Here is a 17,677-nt window from a genome sequence, read left to right on the forward strand (position 1 = left end):
GCTTGAATCAGGAAAACTAAGAGGGACCACCACAGTGAGGCCCAGAGGAGAATCAGAGGTGCTGGTTCCAACTGGCTGCTCCAGCAAGAGCGGTCCTTCTGCATTCTATGGTTTGTTTTCCTACTGAGCTTAGCTCAAGGCCCCAGGTTGGAGAGGCTTGCAATTATATCTTTCGGGAATGAGTGACTTTGGCCTAGGAATCTGCAGGAAGACAAGCTATTATTGGACTGCTAGAGGCCCTGCTTAAAGAGAAGGTGAATTCCTCAAAGGGGTAATGCAGAGCCTGGCAGGAGGATATGAGCCTAGTGGAAAGGGCCTGGGGCAGCAGCCAGTGCACACAGGTCCCAATTCTGTCATTAACTTGCTGTATGACCATAGGCTAGACATTCTCTTTACTTCTCTGGGTCTCAGTTTGCACATCTATAAGATGGGTCAAACACTACTATCTCCAGCTCTAAAATGGTTTTACCGCCTAAAATCAACCTTCCTCACTACTCTCTTCTTCTGAAGTTTTTCCAAGTTAACTAAAGTAGGACATCAGAAAATAAATTAAAGGAGAAAAGATAAATAAAAATTTTCTATGGGAAAAAGAGGGTCTTTGAGGCAGTGGTCCTTAAACGCTTCGAGATAAGGCTCCTTTGAAAATTTTGAAGGGTATGGCGCTTCTCCCTGCGGTGGCGGGGGGAGGGGGAAAACAAATCTTATTATGTACCCACAAATAAAGTTTTACATGACATTTCAGGAGGCTTAGTTTAGAACCATTCACATATCGTGGGCTTAGATTAAAAACTCTTGCTTTAAGAAAAGCTCTATTATAAAAGTTAACTTTGTGAAAGACGATGTCAGCTGCCTGTCAAGATAGGGCACACTGGATCCTGGTTGCCAATGACCTGGAATGAACTTCCTGAAGAGGTGGGAGCAATCAAGCAATTGCAAGTTGGGTAGACATAGAGATAAGTAGCTCAGGGTAGATACAAGATGCAGCAAGATAAGGTTTGCTAGAAGGTTGTAAAATGCTTGGGAAATGTAGGCTCGGGGTGCCTGCATTGGAATAAACATTTGGGTCTGAGATTCAGGGAGGACAAAAGAAAGGATGGAGAGAACATCCAGGGGAATTGACTTAGAAAGGGAAGCGTTAACAAGAGCAGAGTGGGGTGAGCAGCCAGATGGGGTTTCAGGATGTATGGAGAAACAGAGAAAACAAAGGGGGCTGAAAGGAGAAAACCCGAAGGGCAGAGAAAGAGCGGAATGGGTGCAGGCCTTGAAAATAGCCATAGGAAACAAATGAGTATAAACCTGATTGAATACAGGAATATGAAACTAGTGGCACCTGAATGAAGTCCAGACACCCTGAGTGTCGGACTCTGGAAAGAACAACTAATTAAAAAAAACCAAACCAAACAAAGCAAGAATATCAGGAGAGTCGGTTTGTGACCAAAATTACATGTTTTATGTTTTTCATTTTCTTAGCGATTGGGAAGAAATACAAGTAAGGAGAGCATGAGCAAAGCTTTATGAGTTAAAGAAAAAAGAATACCTCACTTGTGATGTCCACTGAATCCTGCAAAGTTGGAAAGATTAGTTAAATATCATCAGTACCATTACAGGGATAAATACAGAAGTCTGCATTCCAGGACAGAACTAGAAAATAAAATAAGGACGAGGAAGTTTCTGCTTTACAGCCTGTGGTAGGTACATTATAGAGAAAATCAAAGGGAGTTTAGCAAACAGCAAGCAGGACAAGGGATCTGGGCAAAGGAGTCTTGCTCTTGCCAGAGGTTCCAGGATATAAGATAAAAGGCAAACACCTTTGCAGACTCCTGGCTTTCATTTTCCTTTTTCTTCACACCCCTATCCTCAAATCCAAGGACAAAAATATTAACATCTCTCTGCTAACCTTATAATTGCACTATAATTGGAGTTTATAAAGAGGGCCATTTTTCCTTGCTATACATGCTATTTGGTTCAGATTTCAATCGTCTTCCCTCACTCACATTATTATTAAATACTTGATTCTATGATTGGCCATGAAATTCAACAATTATTTACTGTGCACTCACTATGTGCTAGACACTGCTAAGTACCCCCAGGAGATACAGAGATGGATAATATACCATCAGTGCAATCTGTTCATTCATTTACTTAGCATATATATATATATATATATATATATATATATATATATATATATATATATAATTTGTTTTTGAGTACCTACTCTGTGTCAGGTACTGTTCTAAGTATGAGCTGTTAGAGCCACAGAAGAGAATGATACAGTCTCTAACCTCACGAAGTTTACAGTCTAGGGACATACATGTGCAATTTAATGGCCTCATCAGACAACTATACAAGTAAATATAATACAGAGAAGAATGTAAATAGGAAAGAAAGTTACAAGCAAGGAACTGTGATATTTTGAAAGAAGAAGAGATCACAGTTGGCTGGGAGTGAAGGAAGGCTGGGGAGTGGGGCTGTGTTCAAATTGGCCTGAAAAATGGATATGAGGAATGAGTAGGGTAAGGACTCTGCAGGATTGGAGTTAGGAAAGCAAGGGCTACAAATGGGGAAGAGTGGAGAGCCAGATTTGGTTAGCATCTTGGCTAACCAAATGCCAAGGAAAGAAGGGAAAGACAAGGCTGCAAAGATTAGTCAGGGCCCAATCATGTAAGTCCTCGGAAGACTTGTGAGATGTGAGGTAGCAGGACTGCAAGAGTTCGTGGAATGGATTGGAAAATAGGAAAGAGAAATTAGGGCAAATGGGAGGGGCTTTCCAAACTTTGTTTTGGCCAAAGCCCATTCCTTAAGGAGATTCCATGGTTCGAATACATTGATTATTCCTTTGTGCCTTTGGGGCTGTTGGCCTTTGCAGAACTAAATGCAGATTTAAATATGTGGCTAAATAGTTTATTTAACGTGCATATCAGTATTTTAACAAGCATTCAAACACTATTATGATAATCATTTATTTTAATGATAGGCTCATTTACACGAGTAAGGCAATCTCAACATTTTGTCATTACTCGTCAGAGACCCCAACAAATTGAGGAGTGTGACCCTAGAGCCTAATCTTACAGGAGAATTGGGGGTGGGAGGTTGGATGACTATGCTCCAGACATCCACACCCCCTCTCTCACCAGATGCTAGTGAGTGGGGAACTCAGAAGGAACCGACTTTGTCCACCTTACGGTTTTCTGATTTCTTAGGTCCTGATATTTATTGCTGTCTCTTTCTGACTCCAACCTCCATTTTGTTTGTATTCCTATCTAAGTGCCCCTTCTTTTCCCGAAAGGTCCATGATTCAAAACACACTTGGGATCATCTCTGGTTCTGCCTCTATGACACAGCTGTCTTTAGTTTTGGTCCCCAAACTCCTTAAACCTGGACTTAGGGATAGGAGGAGTGGTGATTGGCTACTTGGGACTCGAATGATTCATTTCTCGCTTGTTTTCCTAGGGAGAGACTCCAAGAAAATTAGCAGCTCAGCATAGTTATCTGAAAAGCAAACAGCTGTAGACTGGGACATGAAAGGAGAACACTTGTTTCTCAGGAAGACTTGCTCTGTTAATCTACAGCTTGAAGTTAATGAGCCCCAAAAGGCAGTGCATTGTTGGGGAAAATGAATATAGTTGGAGCCTTTGAAGTTCATAGACCCGGATTCAGATTTTAACTCTGCACTGATAAACATGGTTACTGCAGAGCTAGGATTTGGCCTTGGTTAGTGAGAGTTAGTCTATGGGACTGCATGTCCTATCTCTAAAATGAGTTAACAATCGCTGCTTCTCCTAACTCACGGTTGGTAATAAGAAGCAAGCAAAGTCATAACAATGATGGTGATAAGGTATCTTATTAATATACACAATTATATTTCCTTTTGATATACTACAACTCACAATCCTTTCTGTTTTCTCTCCTGGTGATTTCTACATTTTCATTACAGAATTCACCCTGGATTTTAAGATCCCTTCTGGTTGCGAACTCAATTGCTCTGCAAAGCTTCTTACAAACTCACTGGGCTTCAAAGCAGAATGTTTAGCTTTTACTTCTTTCCCATTTCTACCATCTACTTAGAGACAAAGCTTGACATTTCATTAGTCCCTGAAAGTTATTCTTTTATTTTAACTTTATTGAGGAATAATTGACAAATATAACTATATATATTCAATATAACTATATTCAAAGTGTACATTGTGGTGATTTGATATACAAATACATTGTAGAATGATTACTAAGATCAAGATAATTAACACATCCATCACTTCACATAGTTAACATAGTTAACTCTTTTATGTGTGTGGTGAAAATACTTACTATCTACTATCAGCAACTTCAAAATATGCCATACCATATTAGTATCGATAGTCACCGTGCTGTTCACTGGATCCTCCAAACCTATTCTTACCACTGAAATGTATATCCTTTGACCTACATCACCTGGCAACCATGATTCTATTCTGTTTCTATAAAATTGGCTTTTTTTTTAATTCACATATAAGTGATACCAAACAGTACTTATCTTTCTCTGTCTGGTTTATTTCACTTAATATGATGCCCTCCAGATTAATGCATGTTGTTGCAAATGTCAGGATTTCTTTCTTTTTTATGGCTAAATGATATTCTCTCTCTCTCTCTCTCTCTCTCTCTCTCTCTCTCTCTCTCTCTCTCTCTCTGTGTGTGTGTGTGTGTGAGTGTGTGTAATTACATCTTATTGATTCATCCGTCAAATGACACTTGCATCCATGTCTCGACTAGTGTGAATAATGCTGCAATAAATATAGGTGTGCGGATATCTCTTCAAAGCACTGTTTGCAATTCCTTTGGCTATATCCCCAAGAACAGGATTTCTGGATCACACGGTAGTTTAATTTTTAATTTTTCGTGGAACCACCATACAATTTTTCATAGTGGTTGCACCAATTTACATTTCTACCAACAGTGCATGAGGATTTCCTTTTCTCCACATCCTCCCGAACATTTGATGTCTCTTGTCTTTTTTTATAATAGTCATCCTAATAGGTGTGAGGTGATATTTCATTGTGGTTTTAATTTGCATTTCCCCAATGATTAATTATGTTGAGCTATTGGCCATTTGTATGTATTATTTGGAAAAATGTCTATTCTGGCCCTTTGCCCATTTTGATTGGATTATTTGCTTTTATGCTATTGAATTGTATGAGTTCTTTATATATTTTGAATAACAACCCCTTATTAGATGCGTCATTTGCAAATTTTTCTCTCTTTCTGTAGGTTGCCTTTACAATTTATTGTTTCCTGTGTTGTGCAGAAGCTCTTTAGTGTGACGTAGTCCTACTTATTTATTTTAGCTTTTTTGCCTGTGCTTCTGATGTCTTATCCAAGAAATCACTGCCAAGATCAAGGTCAAGGATCTTTCCCCCTATGTTTCCTTCTAGCGCTTTTACAGTTTCAGGTCTTACGTTTAAGTTTTTGATCCAAATAGCCAAAGCAATTCTGAGAAAGAAGAACAAAGCTAGAGGCATCACACTTGCTGGTTTTAAGCCATATTACAAAGCTATAGACACACTGTATTACAAAATAGTATGAAACCTACATAAAAACAGGCACAAAGACATGTGGAACAGAATAGAGATCCCAAGCATAACCCACATAGACATACACGCAGTCAACTAATTTTTGATGGGGGCGCCAAGACCCCACAATGGGAAAAGAATAGTCTCTTCAATAAATGGTGTTGAGAAAATTGGATAACCACATGCAAAAGAATGAAAGTCATTATTTTAATATTTATTCAGTCAATAGCTTTGAACATGTGCTCTGTGCATGGTTTTTTCAAAGTACTGACAGTAATGGAGATATGAGTGTGATATAGTCTGAACCTGGGTTCAAAGCCCATCTACTTCAGTTTCCCATTGCCAGCTTATATTAAGCACTGTACAGACTGAGCTGTCTGTCTTCCCTCTTTGATTATTTCAGTGTCTTAACTCATCCATGTATTTCATCTTCTCTGAGGAAAAAAAAAAATATCTGTTTGGGTCTGGTCATTTGGAATTTGCCCCAGTTGGCTTACTACCACCAGTCAACAGCTTGAGAAAAAATAAGATAATGTATGAAAAGGCCTGAATTAGTGCTTGTCTCATCATAGGAAAGTGTTCTTATTGTCTCAGGAGTTCCAAGGCTGGTTAAATGGTCTTTTCAGGGGAAAAAATACCCTGAAATGAAAGCAGCCAGGAGAGAGACAAACCACATAGTGAAAGCAAAATATCAGAATATCAGGAAATCAACCAGAGGTGGATGTTTGAAGAGGTAAAATGAGGCCAGTTTGGTGAGTGGGCAGAGGGCATTGAAGGGCAAACCACATGATTTGGAGTTTGGATGAAGAGCTAACCAGATTGCTTTTCAATCTAATCTTGTAATTCCAATCCATCTCTTTTGGCTTCATAAGATTTTTCTCAACCCTCCGCTGTTGATAAAGAACTTTTCTGGAATTGAGAAGTAGAAACAGTGAACTCATTGATTTTGTGTCAGAACCATTTTGCGAGATCTACTTTTTGCAGTTCTTACCTCAGTCATTAAGGTCATGGGCATGCCGGCCCACAAAGACTTGTTCATTTCCCATGTTTGCCTTGGAACCAGTAGAGGTATCACAGCAAAGGGAAAATATTTAGAAGTAGTTAAAGAAAAGTGATAACTGTGATTGCATAAACTTGCCTTTTTCCCCCCTTGAATGGTATCTGGATTATGGTTAACTACCCCAGAGTACTTTATTATGGCAACAGTTGAAAGGTCCAGGACTATATAAACCAGACTTAGAAAATAAATGAGACATGGAAAATTCTATTATGCATGTAGTTGCATGGGGTCTGAGAGAGAGAATATGAAACACCTTGTAAGTATATTTTCTGATTTCAAATGTAGATGATTACGTTTTCAGAGCCAAACTTACCAGGGAGCAGTTCTTTTTTCTTCCCCTTATGGACACTTCAAATTCAGCCCAAATAGAATTTCCAAATATTAATTTGATGCATAACCTCTCTGTTGGCAAGACTTTCTGTTTTGTAACATCTGAATGATGGGTTTCTTAAAAGGTCAAGAATCTTTACGGGTTGAGGAGATATTCATATTTTAGGGTTTTCTCTTCCTAGATTCATCTTATTTACAAGTTGCCAGTGAAGTAAAGTTTCAGATGTATTTAATATATGACACCAACTCTCAAAATAGTTTAATAAAATATTATTGTTAGCTGCATCTCAGGTATCTCCTTGATTAAGCTGCATTTTGATTATTGTTCATAGAGCAACTGTTTTCCTTTAAAGGTGAATCCCACTTTTATGGTGTCATTGAATGTGGAATACTGCATAGGATATTGTGGGAATGGAGGAGAGGGAGGTTGCCTGTCGATTTCTGCTTATGTTGTAAGTGCACTTGAGCTGAGTGAGCTGAATAATGAGCTATGGGGAACAGGGAAAGTTTCACTGTCACACGTTCTTATCCTAACCTGTTCTTGCCCCACTAATTCTCTTGCACTTACTCTCCGATGCCTGAAATTCCCTCAACAGGTAAGGAAGGCTACACCAAGAGAAAATGACTCATTGAAAATATCTCAAGAACGAGTAACATTTAAGTAAACTCTATTTCCAAATAAGGTGTAAATAAGTGGCACATGATCCTTTATTCTCAGGCAAGGTGGGAGAATCTAGAGAAAAATAACCCGCGAGGATATCAGGTTCCAGAGGATACAGAGAGGGGTCCCCCGTAGTAGGGAAGAGAGAAGAAGGTGCAGAAAAGAGAGACTGAGAACTTGAATTATCACTTGTTTTACAATTTGGCTTAAGGTGATCCTGCCCTATGTGCAGATCAAGGGGTTGATCGGGTTGCCTAATATCTAACTTAGTGATTAACAGCAGGAGTAGAGCAAACAAAAGAAGTTCTTAAGCAAACGATAAAGCTTTGTCTTCTCTGTAGGCAGCACACCCCATACCAACCACACCGAATAGTCTCCTGATACATATCGGGGTCCCAGGGATACAAGAGACTGCGAAAGTTATACGAGGTCAGACAATTAAGTTCATGAACTCATCCTAGAAAAAGTGCTACATACCTCATTGCTGAATATCACTATGCTCACCTTCGAAGTACTCCCCTTGGGAAACTATGCACCGATGCCAGCGCCTAGTCCACCCTTCAAAGCAATTTTGGAACTCTTTCTGGAATGGCCATCAGAGCTGTCATTGTATTTCACTTGATGTCCTGAATGTCATCAAAATGTCTTCCTTTCAATATTTCCTTTATCTTTGGGTAAAGAAAGAAGTCATTGGGGGCCAGATCAGGTGAATAGGGAGGGTGTTCCAATACAGTTATTTGTTTACTGGCTAAAAGCTCCCTCACAGACAGTACCATGTGAGCTGGTGCATTGTCGTGATGCAAGAGCCATGTATTGTTGGCGAAAAGTTCAGGTCGTCTAACTTTTTCACACAGCCTTTTTAGCACTTCCAAATAGTAAACTTGCTTAACTGTTTGTCCAGTCGGTACAAATTCACAATGAATAATCCCTCTGATATCAAAAAAGGTTAGCAACATCAGTGCAACAAGTTCAGGAACTTAATTGTCAGACCTCGGAGATCGTCTTGAGAGGGTCCAACCCCAGGGGTCCGTGAGTTCCAGGCTCTGGGCTCATCTGAGACTAAGGGAGCCAGGTTACACTGATCTTTGTTTCCATTTCAGATTGTGTCCTCTATCCTTGTGGTCTTCTTCCTGACTCCATCTCTGGCCCTGATGGTGAGTGAGGGTGGAGGACATCCAACCTGTCTAGTTTTCCTTTAGCAGAAGTATTTCCTAGGTGATAATCCAGGGTGACTTTCCTCTTGTGAGTGCCCCTTGAAACCTGCAAGAGATGGGCAAAGCAGCAGCTCTGGACTTCTAACTCTTCTCCCTGTTGGGTGGTTTTCTCCAGAACATCAGTGACAGCCATTCTCTAGATGGATCTGTTGGGACCCAGAGCATCCATGTCAATGCCTTGCGAGGTACAGTCAGCATCCGAGACAACAATGTTTTGAGTGAATGGGATGGAGCCTTGGACTACAAGAATGTAAGATGTGGGACACGCTCATTACAATGCCAAAGAAAGCCTTGTCTGCTCCAAAATTTAACCTTCTGTTTTCCCAGAGAGAAGAGGACACTGTCTACATTTGCCTTCTCTAGGTTTAGGCTCTCGATGGGAATACCTTTCTCTAGGTAAGGGACCAGCTTTCCTGCAGTTGTGAGCCAGTGACTGTAGGAGGAAGTTCTGTGGTCTGTAGGGATCCCACATTAGTTTGCATTTCTGTGAGGTGGACTTCACCTGGCTCCGGAAGGTCTCTGAAATAAGAGAGCCATTTAAAGAACCCTGTTTCTTATAACTGTTATATGCTATAGGAGTGATTTGGTCTTGAGCTCAGATTTTAACCAGTATATTTCCAAAAAAGAATGATTTATTTTCACTTTTAGAAATCTTGCCTCCACTTTTCCATATCCTTAGATAGTAAGACCTAGCAGAAAGACGCAGAACTGGGGAGTGGCAACCCATGTCCTTTGCCTGACTCTCTGATAGAAAGGTTATAGAGTGAGACATCACTCAACCTTTCTGTGCCTCAGGTTCCTCATCTGAAAAATAGCATCAATAGCTACCTTTCCTATGTGAAATGACTCTGAGAGGATTAAATGAAGTAAAAGCCCAAACTACTCACTCTGGCCCAGACCCTCTGCCATCCAGCCCCTGTAGGTTGGAAGCCCCTCTGCCCACCTCCACACTGACCATCTCAGGACAGACACCTGAAACACAGGCTTTGTCTCTGCTGCCATTTGTACCTACCATCCTCGCTTCCCCAAACACCTTCTCCCTCACTCTTCACCTAACCCACTCCTGACTTCCTCAAGGAGACATTGCCTGAATCATCCTAGAGGTCATGTAGTCTAGTAGTTTCCATCTCTGTTTTAAGCCACAGAAACTTTTCTTCAAACAAAATATTTCATAAATTCCACTACACAGAATGGAAGTCAGAATTGCTCTGGCTGGAGGAGGGAGATGCAAGTGGTGTCCTTGGGCTAAGACAGACACTTCTGGAGAACCGCTACTCTGATCCGAAGCTGAAGGGGCCACATGATAGGCCCAGAGCCATGCAGAGGGGTGGTCAGTGGCAGACCCAGGCCTAGAATCAGGGTCTAGAGGGCATGACCCAAGGATCCTAATCACCCTGTATATTCCGAGAGCTCTCTGTAACTTGCAAGATGCTTTTACAGGAAGTGAGTATCTCGTCTCATCAGCTCATCCTCATGACAGCACTGTGGGGGAGGGTCTATTATTTCTTCTTTACAGATGGGCAAGCTGCTAAGTGCTAGAGCAGGACCATCAAGTCAGCTTTGTAACCGGGCCTGCCTCTAGTCCCACTAGGCCATTGGTGGTGCACAGAGTGTCCTGGGGGATTTTTCCCACGCCTGCAGTGGGCAGTGCCACAAGGCCCATGGGAGTAGCATGGCTCTGTGTGCACTGCCAGTCCTACTCCTAGCTCTTCGCTCTGGCGCCCAAGGCTGCCCTCCCCCGGGGTGCTCTACATCACAGTCTAAAGAACAGCTGTGTGGCCCCCTCACATTGTGACTGACTGAATGACATGGTTCCACTGCGTTTCTTTAAGGCCCTCTTGGTGGCTAAGCTGTTTGGCAAGATGGCTTGTATCTTGGCCAAAATGGACCAAGCTGCCTTCCCAACTTTGGATGACATTATCAAGGCCCTGGACCACCAGGTAAGTGAGACCAGCTCCCCATGGTTCCCTCCTAGTCTGGTAGTTTCCAACTCTGCATCCTAGTCTCCTAGGATGATGCTCTTCACACAAGGAGAACTCAGTTCATGCTTGTCTCTAATGCCTGTGAAGTCCCGCTGTCATGCAAAGGACCCCAAGGCCAGTCCATGGCCCATTTAAGTCAAATAATAATTGGATCAATGAAAATTCTATGTAATGACATATTTTTTGTATATTCCAGAGGCGTGTGAGCTACATGTTAGAGACTATAAATTGTTGAATATAAATATTGAGTGAACTAGTAGAGTATCCGTATTTCCATGGCTTCTCTCCTCCCCGCTCACATACCAAACACATACAGACATATTATCTTTAGTTAAAAATAAGCCCAAGACTGCTGAAATGCAATTCCCCTCAGCCTCTTAAATGACAAGGGTAGTCAAATAAATGAAAAATCAGCAGGAAGTCGTTGGCAAGTCGTTGAAATTTGCTGTCATTTGCTTAAGTAACCTGTCCAGGATATTTGGACATTTATATCTGTGGCAGGAAGGTCACTGGTTCTGGGGGAAAATGCACTTCAGGTCAAATTAAAAAAAAAAAAAAACTTAATTTTTTTCAAGAGAAGTAGAAAGTATTGCAGTGATCTGAGTTATAACAACGAAAAAATATAAATGCAACAAAGAATTCTAAAATTATTCTATATTATCATTAGATATGAGAAAAGCACTGGAGGCTGGAAGAGTTATGACATTACGAGAGGTTCAAGGAATAGACTGTCTCAAAGACGGATGCTTACACACATTTTTCTGGAGTAATGTCGTCACCTTGTGGCCAGATAGGATATTACAGCTAGAGACGAACCACAAGGGCAAGTTTGGGTTCACAGCTATTTTCGTAAATTCAATAGCCCACGTGCACTGGAATAATTTCTCCTCTTCCTCCTTGCTGTACCACCTTTATAAGCTGTCTCACCGTTTTGAAATGCCACCTCTTCCAGGCTTTAGAGCGTTATCCATCCACTCGCGGCCTGACCTACACTGTTTTACCCAGCCGAGTCAAGAACTTAGCCCAGTATGGAATGCCCATCAAAGACATGTGCCGAGAGGTCCCCACCTACTTTGCCCAGCAGCAAAAAGAAGGTGTGTGAATAGCTTAACTAGAATTCCAAGGCCAGGCGTGCGACAAAAATATGATTTTCACGTCACTGGCAAATTCTAAGGACCGTTTTCGGGTCTATTCCATTTCTTTGTTACTAGGTATCAAAACAATGTGGCCTGGGATATATTTCCCCAGGTGGCAGAGGATTCCTGACACCAGGGCTCATTAAGAATAGAAGCAGAGTTAACTTAGCTTTACCAGAATGTTGAGGACAGTCATCTCCTTTGAAAGTTGCTGGACCCCCTCACCTGACCCCAAGCTTCGTCACCCTCTGCCCAAGCAGCCCAACGCCTGGTGTCCCACCATTAGAGGCCCATGGCTCTGGGGTTCTCAGTCCTCCTGTTTCTCACGCTGCCCAGAAGTTGGAAAGCAGGACCCTAATAGTTGTACACCACACTCACCACACTGGGGAAGGAACATGTCAGTGGCGGGCACCCCTGCTGGGGACATGGTGGGGCTCAGTGGTGACCTTTTTGGACAGCTCCCAGATAAGACTCCAAAATCTGCCTGCTATTCCAGATATAGTCAGTAACCTCTTTCGATTAGGCTGTTGCCAGTCACTTACATCTTAGTATTAATATAAATTAACCTAATGGACAAGGCTTCTTCATAACAGGAGGATCCAGCAGGAAAATAGGGAGAACTTGAGGGGCTGGGAATTAAGGAGGATGATTAACAGTCCGTAAAAGAAATGGAAAGAGGGGTGGCCAGATGGCTCGATTGGTTAGAGCGTGAGCTCTGAGCAACAGGGTTGCCATTCGATTCCCAAATGGGCCAGTGAGGCTGCGCCCTCACAACTAGTAGATTGAAGACAATGAGCTCCTGCTGAGCTTCTGGGGGGGCAGCCGGATGGCTCATTTGGTTAGAGTGTGAGCTCTCAACAACAAGGTTGTTGATTCAATTCCCTCCATGGGATGGTGGGCTGCACCCCCTGCAACTAAAGATTGAAAATGGCGACTGGACTTGGAGCTGAGCTGCGCCCTCCACACTAGATTGAAGGAGAACCACTTGGAGCTGATGGGCCCTGGAGAAACACACTGTTCCCCAATATTCCCCAATAAAATTTATAAAACAAACAAACAAAAAGAAATGGAAAGAGTAGAAAGAGGGGATGTGAGGCCAATTATTTCAGTATAGGGGAGAACTCCCATTTTAGTCCCCAGTCTCTTGCCTGTAGAGCTCTCCTGGGCACCACATCCGATTTAGGCTCAAGGCATAATATAGCCTCTGTATTTTGGGGTCTTAAAGTGAGTAAGGAATCTTTTTTTGTGAAATGCTTCTCTTTTTTCTTAAAGGTACTGCACTGGCAGTTGACCCTGACTCCTGTTTTGAAATCCAGCTTCTGTCCTTTATGGGGCTCTCCATCTGTGGTGAGATTCCTGGACTCTGAACCTCTAGGTTGGCCCTGTGCAGGACGGACCCATCTAGACAGGGCTACTGGCCTGAAACCAGCACTCGGGGGCCCAACACCCAACCCCTGTGTTGATAGAAAGCGCCTCATTTCTACCTTCTACCTTTCAACGCAAGATCCCACTCCGTGATCTTTAAAATTGGGTACAATTTCTCCTTCTGGGTTAGAATAATAAAGTTTCTTGTCTCACTGGTCTAGCAGATGGTGGTCTAGCCCTCCCTGTCTGCACTGTCCTATTTGGAGTTACTGGCATTCCCATCCACGTGCAGTCCACAAAATCACACCTCTGCATGGGGTGAAGGAGGAGGTGTCTCTCCTGGAACATCTCATTTCTAAGGGCCTCTCATTGGCGTATCCCTTGAGAAGTTTGGCAATAAATGAATAAATAAATAAATAAATAAATAAATAAATAAATAAATAAATGACACTAGCCACAGCACAGCCTGAGGCCACATCTCTGTCTCCTGCAAATAGGTTCCGAGATTCTACAGAAGCCTATTCAATGTGGTGGCCCAGCCCACACCACGAAAATCCCTGAGAGGGATCCAAGTGAAATTAGACCTCTCAGACCTCCCTTTGGAGTTGGTCTCAACCCCTTAGTGGTAACTCCCAGGCATTTCTCTCTGTTGCAAATGAATAAGGGGCCTGGCCTCTTAGCACTGGTTCTTGAACTGTCCATTCATCTAGCTGGGAGGGACAGAGACAGGGGCCTACACCACACAGACCATCCCTGGTTCCCCTTACCTTAGAACCAAGGATAAACAGAGGAGCGCGTATTGGAGATACAGACACAGGTGTCCACAGAAGGTGGTGTTAACATTTGGAGCACTTTAAAGAGGGTGGGACTGGGTCGGGGTGTGTGGGGCTGAGTGCTGAATAGTGCACGTGCGTGGAGTGGGAGGAGTCAGGTTACTCCGTGCCAATTTGCAGGAGACAGAGTTGTCTCCAGCTCTGTAGAGTCATGACCTGGTGTGGCTGCCTCAGTGATGAATAGAAGGGAAAGTGCATGGGAAAGGCCCAAGATAAACCTCGAACTGGGCTTAAATAGAGTATATTGGGCAGGCCAGAGGCTCAGAACCTATGAATTGGTCACAGAGGGCTTGTCAAAGATAAGGAAAACAGAGATAGGTGCATAAACACCTTTAGAGTGGAAATATCAGATATGACAGGTCAAGGCTTGGTCCATGAAAGGCCCTGAGAGGACCACAAAGCAGGATCTGGCCCCAGGGCCTGGTCCAGTGAGTCCCCAGAGTTAAGCTACTATGGCTGTCCATCCACCCCAACCCGTATATACCTTGTCCCTGACACTCAGCCTCCATCTTTGCCCCGTGTGCCCGAGTCCCTGTGATAGTTGCCTGGAGCTCCGTGATGGTGTGAGAGCTGTTACCTACTGACTGCTCTTATGCCAGTCTCCCCCCATGCCCACTCCAGACGTCTGAGCCCCTGAATTTCCCGTCACCTCCCGGCTCCACCTGACTATTATAACATCCCTGTTACTTCCCACAGACTTTAAGACCCCATACACACCCACCATGTTTGTCTCCATCTGTTACCAGCCCGCAGATACTCTGTCAGCTAGACTGGGCTCATCCCAGAGGCTCTGGGTTCAAGGTCTGCTGCCTGCCTGTGCTTCATCACTCCTGACTGTCATTAACTGGGCTGTAATCGCTGTCCTGAGACACAGCAAGGGCTGTCCTCTCGACCTTCCAGGGCCTGTCAAGGAAGATTTTCTACTCACAGTCCCCACTCCACACCCTCAGGCTTCAAGCATGAGCCCACTGGGAACTGAACCGGGGTCAACTCTGAGCCCGAGATGTCACCATGTGCTTGGCATTGCTCCTCCCATCCAGGAATTGTTGTTGGGTTAGGAGTATGTCCCAGGTCTCCTTAAGCTTTGCCCTTATCCTTCTGCAAACAGGCACTCAGAGGGATCACCAGAAGTCCTTTGTTATGTCTACATCCCAGCTGGGACTCATACAGAAATCCCCCTCCAAGAAATCTCTGAGATGCCTGCAAAAATTTCACCCTTGTCCAAGAGGCCCTTGTCAGAGAGAAGAGATCCAAGACAGAGTTCAAGTTCCCTGGCCTCCATGTTTAGAGAATGGCATTCCATCAACAGACTTCCCCTTAGGGGGAAAGTCTTGCTCCCTTCCCTAACCCCTTCCACCCTAGACGGTGGTATTCTGAAGTCCCCCATCGCTCCTGCTTCCCTGCAGCCTCAGGGAAGAACTGAATGCCCCAAGCCTCTGTCTGTGGGCATGGGTGGGCTGGCTCACCAACCCGCTGAGGACAGTAGCTGCCCATAGCTTATTGTCTGGCTCCCTGCCCACTCCATGCTCTCACTTTCCCAAGGGATCAGGAGTTGGGCCCTTTATCCTGCCTGAAATGTGCTGCTTCCCTTCATCCTGATGCCTGCTTGGGGTGGAGACACTGTTACCACAGTTTAACATGTATCTTAGCAGTGATTTCTGCAAAGCCTTTCATTGGCCTGTGTCAGTTTTGGCAATGCTTTTTACCCAGGCAGCCCTCCTCCTCACACAGGCAGCCCCCCAGCCCTCCTCCTCACCCAGGCAGCCCCCAGCCCTCCTCCTCACCCAGACAGCCCCCCAATTCTCCTCCCTACACAGGCAGCCCCCCAGCTCTCCTCCTCACACAGGCAATGCCCTCAGCCGCCCTCCTTGAGCAGAGTTGTTGCTGTCCATGGCTCCACATTCCCCCACAGTACTCAGCGCTCTGGCCTGGCCCCAGGTCCTATGTGCAGCTGGAGCATGAGACGTTCAGTGCTGCAGGGGGCTACCTACAGCAACTGCTAACTCGGGTGTTCCTAAGACTACCACATGTCCCTGGCCCACTCCACAAGCTGCTCTTAACAGGTATTCAGTATGACACCAGCACTGAGCAGCGTTAACTGACTTAAAGAAAGCAGAGTCAGGGAGAAGCAGAACTCAAAGTTCTGTTTTTAAAATGGGAATGACATTATAAAAATTCATGAGGATAACACATCTCTGAGCAATAAATTCCAAAGGAAGTTGCCAATTATAACACCCTTATCCCTGTCCCAACCCCTCACCTCCCCCAGTCCTGGCTACAGGAGTAAGAACGTGCCCCGAGTGATTCAAACAGGGTCCTTTCTAGAGATTTTTAAGTTAAAACTAATTTGCAAGTAGAACTGCCTCTTCATTGACAACACTGAGAAGATGGTGTTGGTTCTGTCATCCTGGGGAAAGCCAGTGTAAGACACTGAGGCTGACACGGAGAGAGAAGGTGAGTTGAGACAGGAAAAAGAGAGTCAGGCCACCTTCAAGCACCGAATTCTAGCCACCCAAGACCAGAGTATTCCTATCTTTCTATGATAGGGATAGAGTCTACCTCCTCCAGCCTCAGTTAATTAGATTTGGATTCCATCACTTGCAAACACCAAGGTACCAACTAGTACACCATTCATTTGGCACTTTATTATGTCCCTTTTTACTGTTATTACAAATGTTTTCATGTAAATGTCTCACTTCCCCAACAAGAAAACAACTTTCTTGACTGTGGTTGTTCTGCTTGGGCTCTTCCTCCAGCGTATCTATCCCAGGGCTGAGCCATGGTAAGTGCTTTAAATATATTCAGAAATAGTTATTGTGAAGCAGATGTGCATCGTTGGGCATAGGAGCAATCAATGACAGAGAGAAGTTCTTGTTAAAGTGTTTCTCTTTGCTCTGAACTTGCATCCAGCTGACTATCCACATGAGAACCACCCATATGATCTGCAAATATGACTACTCTGTGCAGTTTATTTGAAATATTAGAAATTGATTTCCTTTTGTATATTGACTTGCCATTCCTGAATAGGTTCTCACTCCTGTTAAGATGTTCAGGAAGGTACCTCTTTTTCTAGGTGATAGGTAGTGTTCTTCCCTCCCTCTTTCCTCACTCTGGGACAAAATATATCATGATAGTGTCTATTAAGATTGAATCTACTGCTTTGATGAGCTAAAAGGAAAGTGAATGGCCCTCCATGCTGGGTGCTTTGTCAGAAGGGATATTTTCCTTCATCTGAGCAGAAGTTGTTTGATAAGGGTATCACAACCCCCCCTCCACACACACACACACACTAGGTGGAGGTCAGTGCCACCTGAGCCCCTATTCCACCCAGGCAGCCCAGGTATGTTGGACAGACAGATGGGCAGCTGGTCTACTGAGCAGATGCGAAGATGGAGGCTTGTACCCAACTGGCCAGCCTTATGTGACCTAGCTATATTATCTGGGAATTGACACACTTTATGTGCTTTACTTGAAATCCTGGCAATTACTTTCCTTCTATATGTTGACATAAACAGCATTTGGCATCCTTTTGTTATTTACAAAAAACAAA

The 17,677-nt window shown here is 43.6% G+C and overlaps 1 protein-coding gene across 1 annotated transcript; it reads left to right on the forward strand.

The window, feature by feature from the left end:
• The first annotated feature begins 6,786 nt into the window (after positions 1–6,786).
• LOC109437728 (gastrokine-3) lies at positions 6,787–13,517 on the forward strand. The gene is made up of 6 exons (XM_019717138.2): positions 6,787–6,862; positions 8,698–8,751; positions 8,927–9,061; positions 10,644–10,751; positions 11,746–11,887; positions 13,202–13,517. Exons 1-6 carry the CDS (start codon positions 6,794–6,796, stop codon positions 13,294–13,296), a joined length of 603 nt encoding a protein of 200 aa, XP_019572697.2. The 5' UTR covers positions 6,787–6,793; the 3' UTR covers positions 13,297–13,517.
• The last annotated feature ends 4,160 nt before the right edge of the window (positions 13,518–17,677 follow it).

This window comes from Rhinolophus sinicus, linkage group LG05 (assembly GCF_036562045.2).
Source record: "Rhinolophus sinicus isolate RSC01 linkage group LG05, ASM3656204v1, whole genome shotgun sequence".
Classification (NCBI taxonomy): domain Eukaryota; kingdom Metazoa; phylum Chordata; class Mammalia; order Chiroptera; family Rhinolophidae; genus Rhinolophus; species Rhinolophus sinicus.

Bases quoted from the DNA above. Each gene is read 5' to 3' on its own strand.
- LOC109437728 (XM_019717138.2), top strand. From the start codon at position 6,794: ATGAGACATGGAAAATTCTATTATGCATGTAGTTGCATGGGGTCTGAG. The intron at 6,863-8,697 runs GTAAGTATATTT...TTTCCATTTCAG, and splicing joins GAGAGAATATGAAACACCTT to ATTGTGTCCTCTATCCTTGT. The intron at 8,752-8,926 runs GTGAGTGAGGGT...GGTTTTCTCCAG, and splicing joins CTCCATCTCTGGCCCTGATG to AACATCAGTGACAGCCATTC.